Source organism: Primulina eburnea, chromosome 8 (genome assembly GCF_022965805.1).
Source record: "Primulina eburnea isolate SZY01 chromosome 8, ASM2296580v1, whole genome shotgun sequence".
NCBI classification, from domain to species: Eukaryota; Viridiplantae; Streptophyta; class Magnoliopsida; order Lamiales; family Gesneriaceae; genus Primulina; species Primulina eburnea.
The window spans coordinates 42,622,809-42,647,975 of NC_133108.1; the positions used below are offsets into that span (position 1 = coordinate 42,622,809).

The 25,167-nt window shown below is 35.3% G+C and overlaps 2 protein-coding genes across 4 annotated transcripts; one reads left to right on the top strand and one right to left on the bottom strand.

Moving 5' to 3' along the window:
- The first annotated feature begins 725 nt into the window (after positions 1–725).
- On the top strand, positions 726–7,062 carry LOC140839971 (auxin response factor 4-like). Of its 2 annotated transcripts, none has more exons than XM_073207001.1 (12): positions 726–1,736; positions 1,834–1,890; positions 2,262–2,447; positions 2,546–2,630; positions 2,693–2,783; positions 3,170–3,334; positions 4,368–4,487; positions 4,569–4,644; positions 4,841–5,006; positions 5,117–5,865; positions 5,939–6,129; positions 6,835–7,062. In XM_073207001.1, exons 1-12 carry the CDS (start codon positions 1,368–1,370, stop codon positions 6,839–6,841), a joined length of 2,262 nt encoding a protein of 753 aa, XP_073063102.1. In that variant the 5' UTR covers positions 726–1,367; the 3' UTR covers positions 6,842–7,062. The 2 variants fall into 2 exon arrangements, with proteins under 2 accessions (XP_073063102.1, XP_073063101.1); XM_073207000.1 differs by having other exon boundaries at positions 728–1,736; positions 6,855–7,062.
- Positions 7,063–10,623: 3,561 nt separating this feature from the next.
- On the bottom strand, positions 10,624–23,897 carry LOC140839972 (helicase protein MOM1-like). 2 transcript variants are annotated; one of them, XM_073207003.1, is made up of 14 exons: positions 23,753–23,897; positions 22,834–23,284; positions 22,293–22,526; positions 22,128–22,206; positions 20,722–20,809; positions 18,808–19,008; positions 18,348–18,524; positions 17,270–18,191; positions 16,915–17,135; positions 14,125–14,229; positions 12,710–13,099; positions 11,899–12,465; positions 11,591–11,816; positions 10,624–11,177 (listed from the first exon to the last, which is right to left on the bottom strand). In XM_073207003.1, the coding sequence occupies exons 2-14, from the start codon at positions 23,069–23,071 to the stop codon at positions 10,747–10,749; spliced, it is 3,879 nt and encodes a 1,292-aa protein (XP_073063104.1). In that variant the 5' UTR covers positions 23,072–23,284; positions 23,753–23,897; the 3' UTR covers positions 10,624–10,746. The 2 variants fall into 2 exon arrangements, with proteins under 2 accessions (XP_073063104.1, XP_073063103.1); XM_073207002.1 differs by having other exon boundaries at positions 22,128–22,212.
- Positions 23,898–25,167: the final 1,270 nt, after the last annotated feature.

Here is a 25,167-nt window from a genome sequence, read left to right on the forward strand (position 1 = left end):
AACAATCATTGATATATAGAATAAATACAAATTTTAATATCCGATTAATAAGTCATAATTATAAATATAGTAGAACCTATAATTTTGGAACATAAGTGTATATGTTGAAAGTATCAAGTATCATATAGGGGTAGCGGTACGTATCCGTACAACTACTACGTATAGTACGAATATCGGATGGAAAATCATACCGCTATACGAATCGTAACGCACATTCGATATTTTCGGAGAAAAAAATTCATCCGGAAGACGACACGAAATTCTGTCGTATACCAAAAATTGTCGTATACGAAACATTTCGTACCGCATTTTTTCGTAACCGACTTAATTTAAAAAATCATAAAAAAATTATTCGGTATTTCGTATCGAATACCGAAAAAAAAAATCACTACCGATACGATACGATATTCGTATGGTATCGTACCTACCGAAATTTTGGATACGTTTTTCGGTATTCGTATTTTTACGTACGGTTTTCGTATCGTATCAAATAACCTAAATTAAGTGTCAATCAATAAATTGATAATATATATTATATATATTATATATATATATATATATATATATATATATATAATATACTATTCAGGTTCTTAATTTATCTTTTTAACTCAAAATGAAATCTACAAACTATTATTTAATAAAATTAACAATCTTATTTACTTTTTCTTCTTCCTCGAAAAAACAGAAAAGCGAATTTAAATTTAAAGCAAACAAAGAGAAGAGTGGGGATAGTCTATGTGGGGGGTTCTTTGCTGTCTTCCTTTGTCCCCTCCACTTCTCACAGCTCTCTCTCTCTCTCTCTCTCTCTCACACGCACACACAGAGTCTTAAGTCCAAAAAGGGGCACCACCACGTTGGCTTCTTTTGCCTCTTGTTTCTGTGCTTCCTAAGCAATTGTCTATGTCTGCAGACACTGCTCCCTCCTCGCAGAACTGCAAATGGGGGGCGAGGGAGGAATCATACTTTGAATTTCTTGTTATTATTTGATACCCTTTTCTTCTTTTATTCTCAACTTTTATACGCGACTAATCTTCGTGCGTTACCTTCCAACATGCCTGTTATTTTCTGTTAAATTTCTTATCTTTGCTCTTCTTGCTTTAAAGGCGCCACCTTTATATTGCCCATGAGCACAATTTGACTTCTTTTTCGAACATCCCATCTTGATGTTTTGTGGGAACACCATTAGAACAGCTTGATTGTTCCACCCCATCTTCAATGTTTCTAGCCTCTTTCTTTAGTGGGTTTGTTGAGTTTTGGTTTGTTTCTTGTGTTAAATTATGCTGTGTGAGTGAATGATTTTGCGAGAGAAAGAAAGTAGTTAAATACAAATACCAAGGATAAACAAACTTCTTCTGGGTAATTTTATGGAGATTGATCTGAACCTTTCTTATTTGAGTGAGGTAGAAAATAATGCATGTGGCAAAGGAGGTGAACGTCATAAGGGTTGTGCTAATTGCTATTTGTCCACTTCTACCTCATCTTGCTCTTCAAATGCAGCCTCAAATTCCTCTTCTCCTTGTTCAGTATTTGCCCCATTATCAATCTACATGGAGCTCTGGCATGCGTGTGCAGGCCCTCTTAGCAGTTTACCCAAGAAAGGGGATGTGGTGGTGTATTTTGCTCAAGGACATATAGAACAGGCTGCTTCTGCCTCACCTTTTCCTCCCATGGAATCACCTGCTTTTGAACTTCCTCCACTGATCTTTTGTAGGGTTATGGATGTTCAGCTACTAGTGAGTAACTTTGACCAAGTTTTCCTGTCATTGGATAAGCCCTTTTCTTTTTTCATTAGATTGATATCTTGAGGGTGCATTATATTTTTTTAAACAGGCTAACAAGGAAAATGATGAGGTTTACTCGCAGCTAACTCTACTTCCTCTACCTGAGGTATTATTGGTGATTTTAACGCTTTAGCCTCTGCTCCCCTTCCCTCTTATCGCTATCTTGACCATACTTATGTGTAGTCAATGGAATTATGCGTTGATTAGTGAAAGGATTGAATATTTAACCTGTAGAGAAAGTTTCATCTTGGAGGCTTCATTTTTTTCTTGATTTTTGACTTCTACTATGTGACCTGGGGACCGGGGAAGAATTGGAGAGAATTTATGTTCCTTGTTATGTTTTTTTCTTCCCTCCTTTCAGTTCCTAGCATTTCAGATTCTCTATGCTGCTAATTATGTTTTAAAAGTTATTCATATAGTTTTTGATCTACTTTGATTTTGAACATAGTTCTTGATAATGTATTTAAACTCATGTAGCTGGTAGGCCTCGAATTAGAAGGGACAGAGAATGGAAACGAAGGAGTTGATGAGGATGGGAATGTAGCTGGGGCTGTAAAGTCTACTTCCCACATGTTCTGCAAAACTCTTACTGCTTCTGACACGAGTACTCATGGTGGATTTTCGGTCCCTCGTAGGGCGGCTGAAGATTGCTTTCCCCCTCTGGTTTGGCGCTATTTTGGCCTTGTGCTGTTGTACTCTGTCAATTTTTTTTTTATATCTCCACGGTAGAATTTCAACCGAATTTGTGTTCTGCTTTGTAGGATTATAAAGAACAAAGGCCATCTCAAGAACTCATAGCCAAGGATCTTCATGGAGTGGAATGGAAATTCAGGCACATTTACAGAGGTATAAGTTTGAACCCTACATATTGTGTTAGAACTCTTGACAGTGGAATTCTTACCTCGCAGGCCAACCTAGACGACATTTGCTCACTACAGGGTGGAGTATCTTTGTCAGCCAAAAAAATCTTGCATCAGGTGATGCAGTATTATTTCTGAGGTACATTTCATTTAACATTGGGATTCCAGAGCTAATAACTTCACAAGTTGAGCAGGAAATTATTTGATATCCTGGGTTCTATGTGGATCTTGAAGTTCACCAAGTATCATGACCGGTAAAATAAATCAAAGAAAACTGAATTGCAGCTCTGTTTCATTTGCCGTATATTCTCATTCTTTTGAATAGTCGATAGGCGCACGAAACAGAAGAAGATAATCATTAAATGCCTTGAGATGTAAAGAAGGTCCAGTTTATGAAGCACAAATTTTCAATATTAGTCTATGACCAATAGAAACGAAACATCATTTCTTTTGCCATATCTGTTTTGCTAGTGTTGCTTTCATATGTCAGTTAGCATTCTTAGTACATCTTGTGAGCCATTGTAGGGGAGAATCTGGAGACCTACGTTTGGGGATTAAAAGAGCAGCTCGACCAAGAACTGGATTGCCTGATTCAATCATTAAAAGCCAGAATTCTTATACCAATGTCCTCTCCCCTGTCGCGTACGCCTTAGCAACCAACACCACATTCAATGTCTTTTATAGCCCAAGGTACTTTAAAACACACTTACTTGAGAAGTATAATTTCACTGTTGAGCCAGTGACTTACATCAACTAACTTGTATCTTACACCAAATGATTTTCAGCTATGATAGTCTGAAACCTTTGGAGATAACTTGATACTTCTTTGTGTGGATTGTTTCTATTTATTTTTTTTAATTATATGTATTTGATATTACCCGATGACCCTACGAGTTGAAATATCATGTAAAATAACTTGGAATGAAAGAAAATAGGATTTGGGGCAACTATCCCAGATCGAAGAATGATATAAACTAGTCGACAACCTTAGAAGTCAATTCAAAATGCAGTTAGCCGTACAACTGAACCCATTGAGCCTCAAACATCTCTTGGCACAACCTTTGTATTTCATGTATAATATGTTGGAAACATGAGTGGTGAGTCTCACCTCTCAATTTGTGCATTGCATTTAGAGTTTATACTGTAGATTCTGTCTATCCCTTAGTGAATATGGATTCCTTCAGTAATAATATTTTTAACAATGTTATATGTGATGATCATCATATGAACTTTGTCCTTGCTGCACAAGAATTTTTTTTGGTTTTGCTCAAATGAAGTTCAAGAAATTATCATTAGAGAGGATGCACATAATTATTTACCCAAGCCGCAAAGTATCTGAGTTAATGATCTTGAGAAAAGCAACAGTGTTTACCAGATCAAATGAAAGGAAATTGTGATATAGATCCTTAAATGGTTACAAGAATACATGTCATGATCGCCATAAAATTTAACACCTCAAGTATTGTTTTCTCCAGATTTAGTTGATCAATGGTCATAGATGGCAAATTAATCCATAAAACCTGTGAAACTATTAGATATTTTTAACTATGATTCTAAAATGTAATTGCAGATGACTGTGCTCAATAGTCATGTTTTAGTGATCTTTTTACCAATTTTATTCATGACAAAGTGGCATATGTTTTTTTACCCTCTTCTTCTGTTCTGAAATCATACCAGCTCGTCTATATATCCATAATGTTCTCATACTTTTACACAAATGCAGGGCGAGTCACGCTGATTTTATTGTCCCATACCAAAAATACGTGAAATGTACTAGTAACCAAATACATGTTGGAACAAGATTCAAAATGAAATTTGACTTGGATGATTCTCCAGAAAGAAGGTCCAGTGGAATTTAAGTAAATACCATTGATATGTTTCTTAGCTCTTTGATGCTAAAGATTAAACAAATATCTTTAATCAGGTTTAGTGGAGTCGTGATTGGAGTTGGTGATATGGATCCTTATAGGTGGCCAAACTCGAAATGGAGAAGCTTGATGGTATGTTATTCAACGCTTAATTATCCACAAGCTTGATGGTATGTTGAAGTTTTACTAAATAATTCAACGCTTATAATTAATCCACCATGACCAAGTTAGTAATAAACAGTTTCATGATTGCATTTACAGAATCATTTTCCTCCAATATTCCTCAGCCATTTCATTTATATGATTTCTGCTGCCACATCTTTTATAGGTTCGCTGGGATGATGATATCGTAAGTAATCACCAAGATCGAGTTTCTCCATGGGACATTGATTTCTCGGGTAGTTTTGCACCCCTGAGCATCCAGTCCTCCCCAAGAATAAAGAAACTGAGATCCAGTCTGCAGGCAACTCCCCCGCTTGGCAGCCTAATTTTTGGTATGTGTAGATACTTCTTTCAATGTATTCTCCAATGGCATTATTTACTCGGATAATGATTAGCTTAACTAACGACTTAGGAAATTTCCTGTAATTTTGCTTTTAATCAGGAGGCAGCTCTCGTTTGGACTTTGAGGAGTCTGTAAAATCCTCTAAGGTCTTGCAAGGTCAAGAAAATGTAGCTTTAGTGTCACCTCTTTATAAAAATAGTAGGATTAGCCGCCAGCTTGATTTTGAAACTCGACCCCCAGCATCTAATCCTATACTGGACCAGATGGATAAAATTAATCACACCAATTTTTGGATAAATCCAGCTCCTACCACATTCACAGGCTTTCTGCAGTCCAATTGGCTTCCAGAGGTCTTGCAAGGTCAAGAAATATGCTCGCTGAGATCACTATCTGAGAAAACCGATGTAAATCTCAGTGTTGGATCAAAACCTGAACTTGGTTGCGATGTTCTTGATGCATATCAAAGGCATCAAATCAGCTTTTATCCTCTAGCTTCTGAAGGGGCCCGAAGCTTGTCGTTTTTAGAGAAAGGCAACTACAGAGCCAGACAAGGACCTCTAACGGTTTCCGATTTTTCCAATTTTCAAAGAGGAACTTCTGTTTTAAACCCAAACCCCATTTTAATGAGGAATATAGGAGATGTCGGAAGAATGCCATATCTTGGAAATGATCTGAGAGCCATAGAACAGACATCACCTACTCCAGCTTCTATGATGCATCTGAAAAATCTGAATGATGACAATTACTTGAAGGATAAAGTCCCTACATGTAAACTCTTTGGGTTTTCATTGACTGATGATCATGATGCAGTTAATTCACAGGGTCCAAGTAAGAGGAGCTGCACAAAGGTAAATTTGAAAAACGTGTGTACAACTAATTACTATGCACTTGTTGAGAACGTGTCATTATTTGTGTAAGTAGGTTCACAAGCAAGGCAGCTTGGTGGGCAGGGCAATTGATCTTTCAAAACTACTAGGTTATGAGGACCTGCTGACTGAACTGGAAAGGCTGTTCAGCATGGAAGGCCTTTTGCGTGATCCGAACAATGGATGGCATATATTGTATACTGACAGTGATAATGATATGATGGTCGTTGGTGACGATCCATGGAAGTAAGTCTCCTAAATGATGAGCATTTCTTTATCTTTTATGTTATTTATTTTATCCATAGATACGAATTGTTGAAGATGCTGCTACACATTTCTGGATTTTAGCACATGACCAAGAAATTTTGTGATGGTAACTCTCAGGATAACTGACTTTTCTCTCGTAGTATTGTGCTGGAATGTAGAAATGTGTTTGGTAAAATATAATTGACTAATATGCATATTCGAGTTTAAATCTTAACTCGTGAAAATCAAGTAAATGAATCAGATTCATTCATGTTCCTTTTTCCTTGATTTTCCATTGCAATAGACTTTTTTCCCTGGTATGTAATCCCAGCAAGCTCTCATCATATGTTACCACCTGCATACAACTTGATTCTTTTTTCCAGCTTCAGATGTCCTTGTACTGTCATTATCCCCTTGTATTGCATTGATCCCATACCTTAGTACGCAGTCCAAAAAGTTTCAGCACGCCCGTATTCCTCATATTACCGACACCTTCGTGTTTACCCTGGCCCCTGCTTTTCTACATAGCCTAATTGTCCTTTACTAAACACGCGATCTCAACATATTGCAACACATTTTCTTAATTTTGAATCTAACTCCAGATTGTGAAACAATGGCTCAATCCGAGTCCTTGAGACAAAAGAAACATCAATATAGTATTCTTTTTCGATATTTGAACTTCTTGACTTTTTTATATGAATTCAGTCAGTAACTTTGGTTGGCAGCGAGTTTGTGGAGGTTGTCACTAAGATCCACATATACACACAAGAGGAAGTGGAGAAGCTGTCCATTGGAATCAACAGTGATGACACCCAAAGCTGCTTGGAAGAACCACCGCACGTGACAGCCGTGTCAAAGGCTTCTTCTGCGGCCCGGCTTGATTCATCGCCAACTGTGGTCAGGATGTGAAAAACTCTGGTAATTTCTGTAATATCATGCGCTGCCAAATAAACTTCGGTGATGACTATGCCGAATATGTTCCCTGACTTTTTGAGTGGTGTTATGTTATTGCTGCACAACAATTGACACATTTTGTGTTAATGATTGTTGCTTAAGTGTTCCTGTAATACTATATTGTTGCACAAGTTACTACTACTAAACTTTTGAGTTAAGTATGCTGGAGAAATATTTTCCTTGTCATGAAATATTGTGGAAATTTGATTGTGAAATTTGGCTACCATTCTGTTTGATGAAGCACTTTTTATGCGCATATTATAGGTTGAGACACATCATTTATTTACCATATGAGTTTGTATCATATGAGCCAAATTTATGGGGAGATTGCATCAACACCCTCTGGGAAAATTGAAAGAAAAAAGTAAAACTCGTATATAAAATCAATCAAATCTAAGTGCTTTAAAAAATCGGGGCATAAAACCGGTTACAAATGAGATAAATGTATTTGAGTTTTAAAACAAATGTATTAAATGTGCTCGATTTTTAGTATAACTAATTTTTGATGTCATGGTCTGTGTTCATAATTATATATATTAATAAAGTGTTAAAATTTTAATGTAAGTTACATGTAGTTCAGTGGATATAGTTTATGTTTTTTAAACATCAAATTGTATGTTCAATTCTTACTTGGGTTTTTTTTATTTCTTTTTTTTTTATTATTTATTTTTTAGTTCATATATCCAAAATTGTAGTGTAGTCCTCACTAGTTCTTATAATTATATTTTGATCATCATTTAAATATAAATCAAATAAATTATAAAAAAATATTATAACGTGTGTCGTTGCACTATTTTTGTATAAGATTTTTATGATGTTTCTATTTACCCATTTTATTGAATTCAGGCCATCTCCATGTTAAAGGAACTCAACCCAATACATTTGTTAACATACGTCCATTGTGACTCATGACTGCTATCATTGAAGCGAAAAAGAGAATGAAAGTAATAGGAGCTGAACATGTGAGATAATATTTTTAAATTAATAAAACATTATAATAAATATTATACAAGAAATTTAGGAGTTTCCAAAAATCTATAAAAAAGTTGTAATAACAAAGTATTAATCAAAATTTGAAGAATTGTATCATCAAATGTATTACTTAATTGATTTGTACGAATCTTTTTCCATTTACACATAAATTGTTAGAGATATATCAATCAAAATATCATTGATTATTAGAAACTAATTTATACGCGTTCCGTGTGTAATTTTTTTAGTTAATATTATACATTTATTATGAAATTATAATAAGTTGTAAAAAAAATTTGTTGAATGTAAAACAAAAGAACTCGGTATTCACATGATGAGTATGTCTCTTATGAGACGCTCTCATGAATCATTATCTATGAGACATGTCAGCCCTACCGATATTCACATTTCATGGATGACCCAAATAAGAGATCCGTCTCACAAAATACGATATGTGAGACCGTCTCACACAAGTTTTTGCCTCAAATAATTTGAAAAGCTGAGATATTTGATTGGTAGTGTTTAACGTAGGAACATATGTAGAATGAGTTCATATGATGTTGTATAGAAGGGGTGTATTTGTAGTTTATTGTATGTTTGTGATGCATGTTCGGACTACAATGGATAAGCATATTAGGTTAAGGTATTTCACATAATAATTTGTTTATTAGCTCAAATGGTATGAAACCACTTCCATTCGAAATTCAAGGTTTACGTACACGACTTTTATGTTTGGAGTTTTGCCCAAATTCTTCTTGAAAAAGAGCTCAAATTGCCCCGAAATATGTCGTGCGTCTTGCGCTTTCCTGCACATAACTCATTGGTCCTATCTCCAAATTGATTGAGACCAATTGCAAATGAAAACGAAGACATAGAGCTAGTAACAACTTTCATTTTGCTCACTTTCACAAATTCGGGACTTAAATGTAAGGTTTCAAACAAACATTGGTGTTTGAACTTGGAATACGACCAGACCAGTGTCTCTCAATATGCAAAACACGTTTTTATCAGCTTTATAACCTGGAATACGAACCAATTCATAATTCTATCATTCCAAAATCGAGAATTGAGGGACAAGTGAGAGGAAGAAAAAAGGGTTCTTCGATTTTTTCACTAAAATCCATTTCTACACTTCTCTCTTCATCAAATTGAAGCAAGATTCAGATTTTCTTCAAGAAATCTTGTTCCTATGTATTTAAATGTTTAAGAAATTCATGTATAGAAATCTGTATAACGTGAATATTGTTTATTACCATAGATTTTATTTGTTTTAAATCCCATTGCATCAGGACGTTCATTACTACGATAATTACTACGCATATTGTTATTACGAAACCCCACTTGCTGAGTTTTAAACTCACATAGCTCATGTGTTGCAGGTCCAGATACAAAGAATGATTAGGTTGTCGAGCTTCCAATTGATATTTACAAAGTGTCTGACCTTACAATAACCTGGATATGAAAAGAAGGCTTCCGCTTATATGTATACATGTGCGCTAGTAAAGAATAGAAACATATTATGAAGTGAAATAAAAACGATGGTTTGTATGGTGTGGGATATGAAATATATTATGGCTCGAAGGGATTTGAGGTCAACTACTGATCTAATGTTTGAGCTTGGGGTCTTGTGAGCACCGATGAGGTGTCACTCACCTATTGGATGTGATGAAATATAGAAAAATTGTGCATTCAATGGGTGAGTGACACCTCATTGATGCTCACAAATGTGTACAGGATATCAAAACTGATATATATATATATATATATATATATATTTATATATTTATATATATATATATATATATATATATATATATATATATATATATTTGTGTGTGTGTGTGTGTGATATTCACTTGAAATAATATCGCTATTTAGTCTAACTGTTACTCGAGTTTATTTTTGGATAGATCCTGTTTACAAAGAAGTTATGTCGAAATTTTTGTAAACCGCTTCAAAGATTTTTTGTCACACTTTTCTTTTAGCCTCTGAAAGTATTTCTATGTAAGTCTAAGATCACTTTAAAATGTATAACTTGTTATAAGAAATGCTAAAGTCTAAAGTATGATTATGAGACTAAATACATGTTTGAAATAGTTTTAATTATGAACCATGTGTGCATGAATACGAAGTTACAAGTTCTTTTTACTTAAATTTAAAAAACATTATACGATCGTTTATTTTTTATAAGGGGTTTTATTTTTTTTTTAATAGGTGAGAAAATTTATATTTTCTCAAATTTTGATTTAATAATATTCAAAATATTTTATTTGAACATCTCTATGCCATCATATTTAACATGTTTAGCACTTTATTAAAATGTTAAGCATTTTATATTATTTCAAATTTACTCATTTTGTTATCCAAAATTACTTCATTAGTTCACAAACGATGGATTATATATTGAATACAGATAAACCATTATTCAAACTAGCTTGAAATATTGTTATGATCATAGTTCCTCCACTTTAACCATTCACCTTCTAAGCAACCACACAAAGTTAAAATTTAATTTGGCAATAGCGATTAAACCCACCAAATTATAGGTAGTAGCACTAGCACTGTACGAAACCAATAGACATACATTATATACTTACTAATAAATGAATGTCACTCCTCGTCCGATAAACAAACACCACTATTTGGCAACTCCAGGGCAGAAAGATCGACATTCAAAGTTGGCAAAACAATTTAGTGATCAGGTCTAACTTGAGATACAAGGCTTGCTTGCATCTGCTGCGCCAACGGTAGTGGTGGTTGAGGGTTTATAATTCTTGTGGGCGGAGGATGAGGAATTGGAGGAATGACAAGGGGCCCAGAGGAGGCTGCAGGAGGTCTGAAGAATTGCAGGTGCGGAGCCATTGCACGATTCTCCCCTCCAGTATGTGGATTACCTGAAGGGGTGATGGCACCAATGACGGGAGGTCTAGAGGGGGTACTTGAGGAAAGAGCTGGTGCACTTTGAACAGGTCGAACCATAGAATTTAGATTAGCGATAGGGGAAGGTCCCGTAGATTCCAGCAATGATAGCTGCCGCATGCCTTGCATAAATTGCGTAGCTGGAGTTGCAGAACACGATGTTGGAGCAGATCTAAGGTGCTGCTGAAGACTCTCTTGATTACCTGCAATTAAAATGTGTATCATGCCAAGTGTATGGGTATAAAACCACAGAAATGTAAAAGATCAGTAAGATTGGGTGAAAGTATATCATTTTCTGCAATAATTTCTCAAACTTATATGGTCTGTGAAGCGAAAGACGACTAACTGCAATGCAATCACATCGGTTCAACATTTTAGCCAGAGTTAATTTAACAATAGTGGTTAGTCAGGCCCGCAACGAATGGTAGCCAGTGGACAGAGTATTGGGAATACTTCTATATACGTAATTCACCCATAAGCTTTATTAAAAGAATCCATAAATTTATTTATTGCACAACAATTAGTTGCACAAAAACAAAACAAAAACAGTATTATAATCGAGGCGACAAATGTCAAGAACTTGCACTTCTCAAATGGTTAAAAAAATTTAATATACCTTGTTGAACTTCTAGGAGGCCAGAAGGCCTGTGATCCAGACACTTGGATCTGAAAGCCTCGGCCAACATTTTATTCATGAGAACCAAGGCCTGATTCTTGCCAAGTTCATTCTTTTTCAACATATATTCCGCTTCAGTGTTCTTAAGCTTCGTATCATAATCATTGCGTATTCTAGTAATAAATTCCTGTATCTCAATCTCACATTTAGATTTGAGCTGTGAAATCTGTTTAAACAAAGAAAGTGTAATACCATGAACATTAAACACCATGTGGAATATGAACAAGAAAAAAAATTTGGACACCAACCTCATCTTCGTGGCTTTTCCCCAATTTTTCAGATTCTTCCTGCATCCTTTCTAGTTCAATTTGAAGTGGTTCAGCGGACAAAGCTGGAGTTGAATTACAAGTAGTAACCTGATGAGTGCTATAGGTATGAAGGTGGCTAGGCCCGTTAAGATGGGGTGCATTAATTCCCAGATATAATGCAGCATGATTTGGAAGTTCTTGAACTCTAGCCCCAGGGCATGGATCACGGATATCACCATGTAATTGTGAACTTTCTCGACTTTCAGAAGGTTCATGTAAAAGCAATTCAGCCACCCCAGCCTCAGCAGTGGGAAAGGAGCTAGCTCCTCGGGCATGATTTCGATGTTCAACTTCGAAAGGAGGAACTTGGTTGCCACTGAGAGTTAAGTCAACAGATACGGCATGCAGCTGCTCATGGTTCTCAGTTTCTGGTGCTCCGTGATTGGACAGGAGTGGGTTCACAGCATGAACAAGTTGTGAGGTTGAAACCTCAACCTGCAAACTGCTTTGATTTTCTAGTTGTAGATCAGCAGACATCAAATTTTGAGGAATTTGTTCTCCTGGTACCTGATCACGACTATCCAAGTTATTTTTGCAGCGCAGTTAATTGACTTCTAAAGTATATCCCATGCAAACTTAATGATGAGAATAAACGGGGCATGGACATTGATGTTCAATTCATTTCAAACATTCATCAGTATCATTATAAGGGTGCATTGATTGATTAGCTTCTCAACCACAGCAATGATAATCTATCTAAAGACAATACCATCTTTACACTTGCCATATCAGAATCTGCTAAATCACTTACAGTTTCAATAGGAGCGCTACAGCATACTGCCTCAGATGGTTCACTAATAGATGTCACAGATGGTGCCACCTCATTCCCATCCTTACTTTCTATTCCACTTTCAGCAACTTTATACTCCATTGCCATTTTCTCTTGTATAGGGATCTGACATTCAGCGTGCTCTTCATCAACACGAGATGGTTCCATTCTAACGTCTTCTTCCACTAACAAGTTGCCAGATTCAACAAAGTTCTCAGAACAATGCAAATAGATCCTCTTTAGAGTTCGCAATCTCGAATAAACTGATGTCACTTGTTCTTCAGTACATTGATAATCTAGAAGCTGTTTTGCTGACATGAGAGAATCCTTCTTATCAACTTTTTGTTTCAAAATTGAGGCTGCAATCCAACACTAGCAGCATAAAAGTAGAATCAGATTTGATAGGGTGCGCAAGAGTAGCAGGTGATTGAGCAGCAAAGAAAAGTCTGCAAAACCTTACTTTTCAACATTTGGTTGCTTTCATACCAGCCCATGGCCATGGATTGTTATTTCAAAATTAAAATAATATTTTCTTTTATTAAAAACGACAACCGTGCAAGGTGTGCTTTCATTGATGATAACAAACAGCAATACATGAGAGAGGGGGACTAGGACAAAATTGTTCCAAAATCAGATTACGAGGAAATGAAACCGATGGCAGTCAAAATATGGAGCATTGTCGGTGGCCAGCAGCAACAGCAGGTGGTTGTAGAGAAGAGATATTTGATGGATATTTGAAATTGGGGAAATTGTAGTAAAAAAAATAGGAGAAGAAAAGGAAAGAATGAGAAATGCAAAAGAACAAAGAAAAAGGGGGAAATCGAGGGCAGCTTGAGAGGTGGCGCCTTCTGGCAGCAATGGTGGATGAGAGAAAGGTCAGGCAATTAAAATAGAACGAGACAGATAGAAACGAAAAGGAAAAAGGAAAAGTAAGGAAAACAGAAAAGAAGTGAGACGAGAAGAATTTATGCTAGATTACAAAAATTTTGAATTTTACCATGGGCCAAAGAAACAAGGATGATAATAATCCTGAGTATTATATCTCTCCTTTGAGTTCTAGTTCACTGACTTCTATAAACTAAATTATTTCTGCTTTGACCGATAGAACGCTCATGTCTTGAATGAACTTCAATGTCGAGCAATGACATTTCTTGATTAAATCAGATGTCTATATAAACTTCTCACTGTTCATTAACAGAAAATGTTATCCTAGCCAAGATTAGCGCACGAGAATAATGACATCAGAAGAATCCAACCAAACATGCCAGTAGCAAGAAAAAATCGTTTTTGTATAAATAGCACAAGTAAAAGAAATACATGCAAGGTTGATCGATGTTGTGATGCATGTATTTGTGTATTTAGTCTAAGAATTTGTCATGCGTGGAAAAGAAACTGACCAGAGATATTTGTAAAGCCTGGACATATGCTGGCGAGTCAGTGCTGACTTGATGATTCTTGATTACATATTTAAGAAATCTTCTCACCATATCCATGACAACTTCCTGCATTTGAAACCAAGTGGACTTGTTAGATATTAGGTGATCTCAGAAGCACGAGGTATCACTGAGGTTTGAAGGTTCAGTCAGACAATAGCTATCACTTCAAAATTCTACAATATGAAAAGGATGGATCCTCTTGTCATTTCTAGAATCACAAAACGGAGTCCTCGTGATAAAACTTCCTACGAGTTAAAAATAAAATAAAATGATGCAAACTTTTTTTTTATAAGAAACACTAATTTATTTATTATGTAGGAATAAGGTTTACATCAGTGGACTAGAAGTTCACTGTCCTACTAAAACCTAACTTACTAAGATAATTTAGTGATACACGAAATCCCAATGTCTGTATAAATCAAAAACAGAGACGTTCTTAAATTCTCTGTGAATTCCAATCCACATGGCAATGTTAATCCTTATCTTCTCCCAGCACATTTCAATGTTTGATTCTTTTCCTTCGAAGATTCTTTGGTTTCTCTCCAACCAAACCGTCCAACAAATGCACTGAACCACAACTTGCCAAAATATTCTTCCTCTGCTGCCCGTTGACTGACCCAAGTCCATGCTGAATAAATCGTTTGATGTCTTAGGCATCACCCAAAATAGCCGCAACTCTTGCAATGCTTTAACCCATAAAGAGAACGTGAAAGGGCAGTAGATGAGAAAATGGTCCTGAGTGTCGGCATCGTTTCTGCAAAGAACACAGCAGGTTGGAGACAAAGCAATCCCTGGACATCTTTTTTGAATCATCTCCGAGCTTGGTAGTTTACCCAAAGAGGCTGACCAGGAGAAAAACTGAATCTTACTCGGTACAGGGACTTTCCAAATTGCATTGAAAAGATTGAATTTAGGATAAAGATTTCTTGAGAATAAGCACTCACAGAAAGAGGACACTGAAAATATACCAGACGAATCTCCACTCCAATGAATAAAGTCATCTACCCCCTCAACTAATCTCACTGGTTGTAAAATTTCCAATAGTCCTATCAACTCGTCTATCTCCTCATCTCTCACCCCTCTCCTAAAGTGGAAATCCCAAGATTGGTCGAATGTTGCCGAATCAGATTGAACAAAATATGAAATAGGCAAGTTGTGAAAAGATGACAGTTGAAATAAAGAAGGAAAAGAAAGCTGGAAAGAACAGTTCCCCACCCAAGAATCCTCCCAGAATCTGATTTTGTTCCCTCCTCTCAGCTTAGCTATTGTGTTATTCCTAAAAGTCGGATAAATCCGGGAAATAAACTTCCAAGGACATCTAAATGTTACATTTGTAGCCAATCCCGCATCCCACCCGTTTTCTTGTAACCCATATTTACTAACAATAATTTTTTTCCACAATGTCCCTTCTTCCTTGAAGAATCTCCACCACCACTTCCCAAGCAAAGCTTTATTTTTGAATCTGATTTTTGCAATGCCCAAACCTCCTCTTTCCTTAGATTTGCAAACCTGATCCCATGCTGCCAGATGCATATGATTGTCTCCATCCGCTCCGTCCCATAAGAAATTCCGTGTTATCTTATCCATCGATACCTCAACGCTTTTTGGGACTTTGAATAATGACATGTAATATATCGGGATCGAATTCAATACCGAGAGAATCAATGTTAATCGACCACCTTTGGACAGAAACGCTTTCTTCCATGAAGCCAATTTTGCGGACATTTTTGCGACGACCGGCTGCCAGAATAACGCTTTCAACGGATTACCTCCCAATGGAACACCCAAATATGAAATGGGCCACGACTCTTTGGCACATCCCAATTGGCTTGCCAACATTTCAACTTGTTCAATCTCCCTGTTAATTCCCAACAAAGCACTCTTTTCCCAATTAATTTTCAACCCTGACATGTCACAGAAAGAACTCAACACTTTTGCCAAAAATTTTATATGATCATCATTCTTTGCAAAAAATAGAGTATCATCCGCAAATTGGATATGTGATATCTCGATTCTTTCTCTGCCAACTTCTATTCCCTTTATTAGATTCGAATCCTTTGCTTTGTCTAACAATCTTCCGAGCACATCGACGACCAAGTTGAAGAGGAAAGGAGACAGTGGATCTCCAACATCCTATTTGTGATTCAGTTTTAACTTGCCTCTAGGAACTTCAAAACGGAAGAATGAAGTCTTCCGGCTATATTTTTCAGTCCGTGATTTTTCACCACATCTTCATCTAAAGAAATTTCCTTTCTTATTAAGAAGAGCACAAACAACATCAATTAAAATGCCTGCCTGCCGGCTCAGTTGTCAGCTAAGGTACACTTTATAATCTTCAAACTTGAGATAGAAAAGTTTTAGCCCACAGGTGGTGAGAAAAAAATGTCTCAAACTTTCTCGAGCAGGGGGGCTCTAGAATGACAATCTGACTACCAAAGCTTGTGTAGTGATGGTTTTACAAATCGGACAACAGTCCGCAGTCCATTACTGAACCAATTAGTATCTTGTAAATAATAATAACATGAATTGCATTAAAAAGAAGCATGTCTGCTTAGCTCAGTAAGGGGACTGCAAACATGAGAATAGGGCAAAATAAATGAGATGATTTTGTTTAGTTCCACATGCATCTCTGTTTAGAGTTTCAACTGTATTTATCAGTTGAAACACAAGTTACAGCACTTTGAATCGGACAGTTTAATGCTCTACCAATATTTCTTTTTAAGCATGAAAAGAAAAATAAGGGATTGATACCGAGAGTTTAAGAATTTGGCACAGTTTTATAGTGTCTCCTTCCAGAAAACTATAAAGGTTCTTCTGCTCATCGATTAATACACTTCTGTCTTCTGAGTCGCCCACGTCAACCTCAAGACCATGAGAGCTCTGACCATACTTACAATTTGGATAACTGTCAGAAGCAACACTTTCTGTCCAAAAGGACTTGGATTTGTCACAGGTAAAGATAGTTGACGACCCTGCATCAGAATTGTCTACATATCAAAATTACACCAGAATTTTCCATGAAGACAAGGAATGTATCAAAGTAAAGACAGCTATGATAAACAAAATTCATCAGGCAATAACTGGGAATATATCTGGAGTTTAATACCTCCTCCAGCAGAACAGGTAGCTTGAGTGATTTGATGTTCTCCCAGTTCAGATTGAACTGAGGATGGATTCGAGTTTTCGTTGATAACCCTTTTTTGCCTCTTCGCAACATTATCATTCTCAGCTTCTGGTGATGCGTTTAGGTATTGTACTCTCTTCCGATTTCGTGAACACGAACCCCTGAAATGCCTCCAGGGTGGATTTTTTCTATCCAACAGGTTTTTCCAAAAAATGTATGGCTCCTCTCCATCTTTCAACTGATTTTTTGCCTCACCAAGCAGCGGAATATTCATGCTATAGTTTTCAGCACTCAACCGAACTTCCGAAATCACACTGAGACCAATATTTTTATAACTGTCAGAAAGTATGGCCTGAAACTCCTGGGTGACTTCATTCAAAACTGATTGCCCAGATGAAAGGATAAAATCAAAATTGTTACTGTAAGCATGATAATCATCTAATTGGTTGAACAGATATGAAGCACCCCACATGAGGAGAGAGTCACTAGTGGTACGACTGAAAGTTTGCAAATTATTATCAAGCTTCAGATTTTTCTTTGCAAGGACTAGGGCTCTTTCTTCAACAGTACAAGATGAATATAACCTGAAAACTTTCATCTGTTCAGCTTTTGAATCAATTGATATCTTCTGTAGCGCTCTAATATCATTTGCTGGATTCCAGTCGCTGTCGTACAAGACAATGATATCCACTGCTAAATGTTTGATGGTCGAAGAGCAAGCACGGTTTTCCAACAGAAAAGCAAATTGCCCAGTTTCCTTTTTATTGAATCGATTTACAGCAGCTTGCTTCTTAGGAACGGTAACCCTAGCATCAACACGTTCATAAGTATTTGGACCATATTTTTGGCGCAGAAAATCATCCAATATGTCTCCGATTGATGCCCCTCCAGAGCGACGTATTGACTGTCAAAATAGTAAATGAATTCAAGAAGAGCCATAGATCGCGAAAATAGATACATGAACTTGTTCAACAAAACAACATAGAATGCACAAAGCTAGGAATACAATCGAGTGAACAAGTAACACATGCATATAATCGAAAAGAATCTCTCGCTTGACCTGATAAAGTATCAGTGTTTTTAACCCTTGAGTCATGCTCTCTGTGAGCATTGCGTCAAGAAGTTGTAATTTTCCACTTGCTTTTATGCCGACGTCCAACAACTCTGCAGCAGGGCATTTCTCAGCCAGCATACGTTCTTGTAAAGAGGAGTCCACAAGGTAAGGGTGATCACAACACTGTTAAAAAAAACATGAATCATATTAAAACCAATTAGTTTAGAAGGGAAAATTATTTTCATGGCATATAGATGAGAGTTGATTATGCATTTCATATATACAAAATTTCAATAACTATTACACAGATCCAAAATAGGTATTGGCAGCCACAGCTGGTCAACGACTTCCAACTGACATGAAAATACACTCTCATTCAGGACACAGCATACAACTCATGAAAGATGCACTCGTTACAAAAACAAATATTTACTGTAGTGTAATTGGAGAGAATGTGTGAGCAAACCTTTCGAACATTTAGAAGAATATCTGGGAGGGCCCCAACAGAATCATTCCTCGAACAAGAGCGCAGAAGAATAGAGTTAGAAAGAAGGGTAGAACAATACAGCTCAAGTTGAAGGTTTGATATCTGGGAAGGAACCCAATACTCGAGGAACTTGGATGCTTCATAAGTGCTTTTGTTTGAGACAAAACGTGACAGTCTCTCCTGTAATTCAACAAGATTGTCATTTGTATCAGCTTAAAGCTCAGTTTCTCAAATCACCATGAGGATCAAGCCAAGTATAAGTAGCTTTTAGTATGACTGAATTAATAATAGTAGCCTAGGTATGTTAAATGTCCAAAGTCAAATTTTTTAAAACTGATGAAGTTCCCTAAATTTTGTTTTTCACAGACCATAATTCGATTTAAAGTCCAACCACCCCATGACATCACTGTGTGACATCCTTGTTTAGGTACATAATTGGTGAGTTTCTTATTCCTTCCTAGTTTTTCCCTAAAAAATGAGCCATCAGACTCACTTTCCATCTTATAAACCCTTTCCTATAAACCCAATCTTTCATCAACTCGTATTACCATCATAAAATAAAAGTCTTGAGTCCAAGTCAGTTAGACTCTGCTAAATCCTAAAAGCAAGTCTCGTATACATTGTGTTTTATTTCAAATAAAGCACTCAATTATTACAAAATATTTTTATTCAGGATAAAAATCTCTGTGCCAACTTTATTTTGGCCCTCCTCTTTTCATTTTGAGTAACACTCGAATCCAACCACACTTCCCCGAAGGTACATCAAACTGTCTACATTGAATCTACTAAACCATCTAAAGTTTCCTACTTATCAGTTACGATTTATTATTGAAGACAATCCGACATTTTTCTTTATATGTTCACCTCTAAATCGATCCATTCTTCTGTACTCATTCATCCACCATATCATTCTCTCAGATACCTAATAGAAAATTGGCCAAAGAACCAATCCATAGAACTTATTTTTTAATTTTAGAGGAATTTTACTGTCAAGTACAACTCCCATTGATTTAACAAATTTCCTTAAACTTGTAAACTAAACCATGATATCTAAAGTACGTACATCCAAGTGATTGCCCTCCATCTAAAATCAATCCTCCCCCAACTTTCCTACTGAAACAACTGAATCAAAATTAGCAATTCACATATTCTTCGCCCTACATAGCTCGACACCAATCTCCTGTATGCACCTTCATAAGTCCACCTCCTTATTGACTACACCTATAATATCATCATTTAATACCATGCCATTCTAAATGTTGAACACCATAAAATACAGTCTTGTATACCCTTGGTTAACTCATCTAGTCATCTAAATATTAACTCAATGAGACATGGGCTAAATGCAAAGCCTTGTTGTAGCCTAACATTGATACATGAATAATTTTTTCTGCCTCTAGCAGTCATTACACCATTTCCTACTCCATTTATCACATAAAAGATCGTGAAAATTCATTTCAGATGAGTCAGACAAAAAAATTAAATAAACACAAACACACACACACACACATATATATATATGTGTGTGTATGTAGCAAACAATGTATTCCTTCTCAATTTAACTGCACGGTAACATGTCAGTAACCACCATCAATTCATCCAAAAATTCCTACAACTAAAGATGTATTCAAAAATGATGATTTATTTGCCGTTCACACAGAAATAGTTGAGAAAAAATTCTTGTTACTTTTATGAATTGAAATATAAGTTTTCGGCATTTCTACGATAATGACCAAAATAGTGATTTTGGATAAGTCGACAAAGCATACTATAAAAATAAACTTGCAAAAAAAAAAAACAAAAAAAAAATACTATTACAGTTGAACAGATTAAAGGACTTGATAAATAATAAAATGTACATGTTATATAAATTGTAGCAATTGAAAGACCAACCTCATGAGTAGACAAGCTGCGGCCTATGTCCTCATTTACCACATCACTACAAGAGCACAGTTCCTGCTTTGGTGAATCGCAATTAATCCTGCAGGATAAATCATATAGTGTTCAGTTCAAGAAAGATGGATATTCTTTGCTCTCCTTGCATCATCATTTTTTTTGTTTTGTTTTGTGGTGTGAGGGTTGCATGAAGGAAATGCAATCTTATATACAGTTGTGCATGCAATGTAAGTCGAAAACTAAGCAAGCAAAAAAAACAGTGTCCCTGGAAACTAGAAGTAACAAAAACATGTCAAACAAGATCATAAAATAAGGCCCATCCTCAATGATTGTGTTGCATTAGCAAGTGGAGACATCATTAAAAAACATATAACAGCATCAACAACCGGGATTTTATATTTAAAAAGTATTAAAAAAAACTAATGGTTTATGGTTTTTTGTTTTCCAGTGTGGCCAAGAGAACTACTCCCAGGAAATAATAGATTTGAACTTTCTTTTCCATTTTCAGACAAGAAAATCCTCCATTTGATGACCTAAGGTTATGCATCCCATCCAGAGATCTAGATAAACTGACAATGAACCTAGTTAACATTTAGTTAACCAAGGGCAATCTATTTGCACTTCTTGACCAGAGATAAAACATGGTAAATCTGGCACCACAATGGATTCTTTAACTAGAGAACTTTTAGAGGTCCTCTACAATGTTCAAACATAAAAATGCATGAATGGTCCTTTCGCAAGAGGAATACAACTGTTATCAGCAAACATTTCCATTGGCATCTGTCACAGGTCATAACACCAGTTATAGCATTCCTAATGTTTTGTTGGGCTTCAAACTCTTGAAGAAGGATCCATAAAAGTGCTTAATAAATTACCAATAAGTAATTGGACGTTGCAATTAATAAATCTTCCCATTTAACAGAAACACCAAGAAATGGCACGTCTTAAGCATAAGTAAAACTTAGCAGGTTGCTTTTTGAATTATATTTAGCACAGTTGATATTTGTTATGGGCTCAATTGAAAACAACCCCCACCCCATAAAAAAGAAGAAAAGAAACAGAAAAGGCCTATTTGGACGTAGCATTCAAAAAACGCTAAGCAGCTTTATTGATTTCATGAGTCATAAAGCTGCATGTCAGTTCTCTGTCACTTGTTGTATCCCATTCCCACTCCCATTCCCCTAGGTGTGAGCTTTATGGTCTTTTAATGTCTATGAGCATTAAACATAACAAATTTACAAAGAACAATCTACCTGCTATTGCTAGTTAGATGATGAACAGTCGATGCAGCACATACAAAAGCAAAGATGTAACCACATGCTGGTCGCAACTCAATATTCATAAAACTTCTAAAACACGCGCCAGTAAAATTAGGCTTATCCAGATTGAATATGGAAATATACCTTTTTATTTTGGAGCATAGAAAACAAGTCCCCAGAAGACCTTGATTCTCACATTTCGTTGATGTTGATGGAATACTCACTACAACTGCCAGTATAAAAGTCTTAGTAGCACTGATTACCGTAAAATCCAAATGTATATATGTTGTGCACTTGTGCCCATCATACCTTTTGCGCCCATAAATTTTTCATCAGTTTCTGAATGTATTGCGCCAATTTGTGTTATTTCCAAGGAAGTTGAGCCTTCTGGCTCAGGAACATCTATATTAATAGACAAAAGATTTTCTGGTAGTTTTTCAGAAACCTTATTACTTTTCTCGGAATCTTTTACACCATATCTATCTGGGTCGTCAGCACAAACACGAGATGATATATTGGGTTTGTCCGGTGTCACATCAACATCTAACATAAGATATCATAAAAAATATTTACGACATCATTAAAACTCATTGTGTTAGGATTTAGGAATAATCGCATGCATCAGATCTCCAATCTAACTCCAGTTAGTTACCATAGTTAGAATCAACAAGCACGGTTCGAAGTGGAGCAGGAAAGCATTAACGCATAATTTTACAACTTTTTAATAATAAGAAAAGATAACAAAGATGATAGAACTAACAGGTTAGAAGATTAAATGTGAAAGAATTTTCCATTATTAAAAGGTATCAATGCAAGAGAAAGTGGCTCATTCGTATGGAATAATGTTTACCTACAGCAATTTTCATAACGCGCTGTCTTTTAAATAACCCCTTGAAAGTACGGGCATTCATTTTATTTTCATTCATAAAATGAGAATCCACGTCAAGTTTAGCTTTATTAGATTCCATCATTGCCTGCTCGCAGTTCTCTTTCTCCCTTTGACCCAAGAGTCCGAGTTCTTTTGCAGATTGCTGGGAACCAGAAGAACTTGATGATACATTTTTATTCGTCCTATTAGAAATTCTCATAAGACTCGGTGTACCCTGTTTTCAGATCCTTCAGATTTTCTTTTCACTGGAGGTGTCCAAGGTGGCATCCCCTTATCAAGGCACTAGGACTTCTGCGAACAGTGTAGCGACATATCTTTTCCATTACTTGGTGTTTTCTTCAAATCACTGCCATCCAACTCATCCTTGAAATGTTTGCCCGATCTGAGTTTCACTAATCATCCTCGACTTCAGCTGTAGCCATAAATTCGGAAGCCTAAAATTTTCAGACAACATCGATCTCGAAATAAACTCATTAAAAAAATTGCAAAAAAATACTACCAACTTATGTCTGAACTTGATGCTTTCTCTTGAAATCTTCAATGCCAATAGATAAATTAAAACCTCGTTCAAATCACCCAACCATCACTTTTCATTGTCATGACTCACATATATTTAACATTTCCACTCCAAAAATCCACAGTTACAACACAACACATCACAAAAAAAAAACTCCTAAAATCCAAACATTTTTTAGAAATCCAAACATCTTTTCTATACAAAGTAAAAAACCAGGTATGTACGAATAAATAAGAACATATAAACATTGTTCTAGTAAAACCCACCAGAACAAAACAAACAACAGTCCACAGCAACGCAAGCAGAAACTCAACAAGGAGAAATTAACAAAAAGCTCAAGCAAACAAAGTTCAAAAAATGTACCTTATAAGCGCAAACAAAAAACCCTAGATTGTAGCAAGAAAAGGGTTGTAAGTATAGAATTCCAAAGGTTTCAGAGGAGATAAATCAAGACCGGGAAGGAATTATATCCGTGATTGCACAACGTAAGCACAGTGATTATGAATATATATTATTATTATCTATCCTATTTATTAACCCCTTTCCCGATTAACTTTTCCCTTTCGCACTGTGATGCAATTTATATTTGTATATATTTCATGGATGATATTATTAAAAATAAGAAATTATTTTTTCGTTAATTTTTTCATATTTATCGAGGATAATTTAATGTATATTTGAAACTTTTTGAATATCTCTCTTTTAATTTTATCGGGCTATTTTATTTGAATTTTAAGAAGACAGAGATACAATATACATATGATTTTGAAAGAAATTTATGATTACTAAATGATAATTTAATGTTCATTAGAAAATATTCTTTAAGTTATAATTTTTAATGCTCAACTTCGTCAAAAAAAAAAAAATTTAATGCTCAACTAATTTTTTAAAGAAAAATTAAATAAACTAATTAAAAATTATATTTTCTTTTTTAGTAATTAATTTGGACAGAAAATTTCTTATTTTGTCAATAAATCTATTTATATATATATATATAGATGTAACACTAGGTCCAAAACAGTTTTTTTACATTCCAAAACTTTATAATAGAGTAAATATATATTTTTTATTATTTTAATTTTAAAATTAATAAAAAATTTAAAAATAAAAACAAGTTACTTTTTTTTAAAATTTTTATTTATGATCTCATGTCATATTATATATTCATAGACACACCGTGTATGTCATATTCCTATATTATATTGTATATCATGTGTATAGAAAAACTATCATTTGAAAAAGAATCGCAAAGGTTTCCAACTGGAACAATTAAGACAACCTAATCGTTGGATATGCAAATTACAATATTATATTTATAATCAAATTTCAGAATTAATGACATAATGTTATTTTCTCATCGTGTGTTTTTTTTTATTACGTGAAAATCCGAAGTCGTTGTTTTTTTTATGCGTATTAAATAAATCTCGAACTAACATAATTAGGAATGAGAAAAATCTCGATTAAACCGAAATAACCGATCGAACCGAGACAATTCGAAAATTCGGTTCGGTTATTTCGGAAATTCGGTTTTGAAAGTTTAAAAAAATCGGTTAATTCGGTTCAGTTTCAGTTTTCGTAAAAAAAAAATCGGTTAATCGAATTAACCGAACTAACCGAATAATAAATTAATTTTTAAAAAAATAGATTTATTATATAATTTATAATATTTTTAATGTTTTTATATTTAGTTTTATTTTTTCAAAAAAAAAATCGGTTAATTTCCGATTTTAATTCGATTAATTTATGATCGGTTATTAAAACTAATTCGATCAGTTCGG

Coding starts and splice junctions, on each gene's coding strand:
- LOC140839971 (XM_073207000.1), top strand. CDS start 1,368: ATGGAGATTGATCTGAACCTTTCTTATTTGAGTGAGGTAGAAAATAAT. Junction 1,737..1,833: donor TTATGGATGTTCAGCTACTA/GTGAGTAACTTT, acceptor TTTTTTAAACAG/GCTAACAAGGAAAATGATGA. Junction 2,784..3,169: donor GATGCAGTATTATTTCTGAG/GTACATTTCATT, acceptor GAGCCATTGTAG/GGGAGAATCTGGAGACCTAC.
- LOC140839972 (XM_073207002.1), bottom strand. CDS start 23,071: ATGAGAATTTCTAATAGGACGAATAAAAATGTATCATCAAGTTCTTCT. Junction 19,009..20,721: donor GCAGCTTGTCTACTCATGAG/GTTGGTCTTTCA, acceptor GTTGAATTACAG/GAGAGACTGTCACGTTTTGT. Junction 11,817..11,898: donor GGAAAAGCCACGAAGATGAG/GTTGGTGTCCAA, acceptor TTGTTTAAACAG/ATTTCACAGCTCAAATCTAA.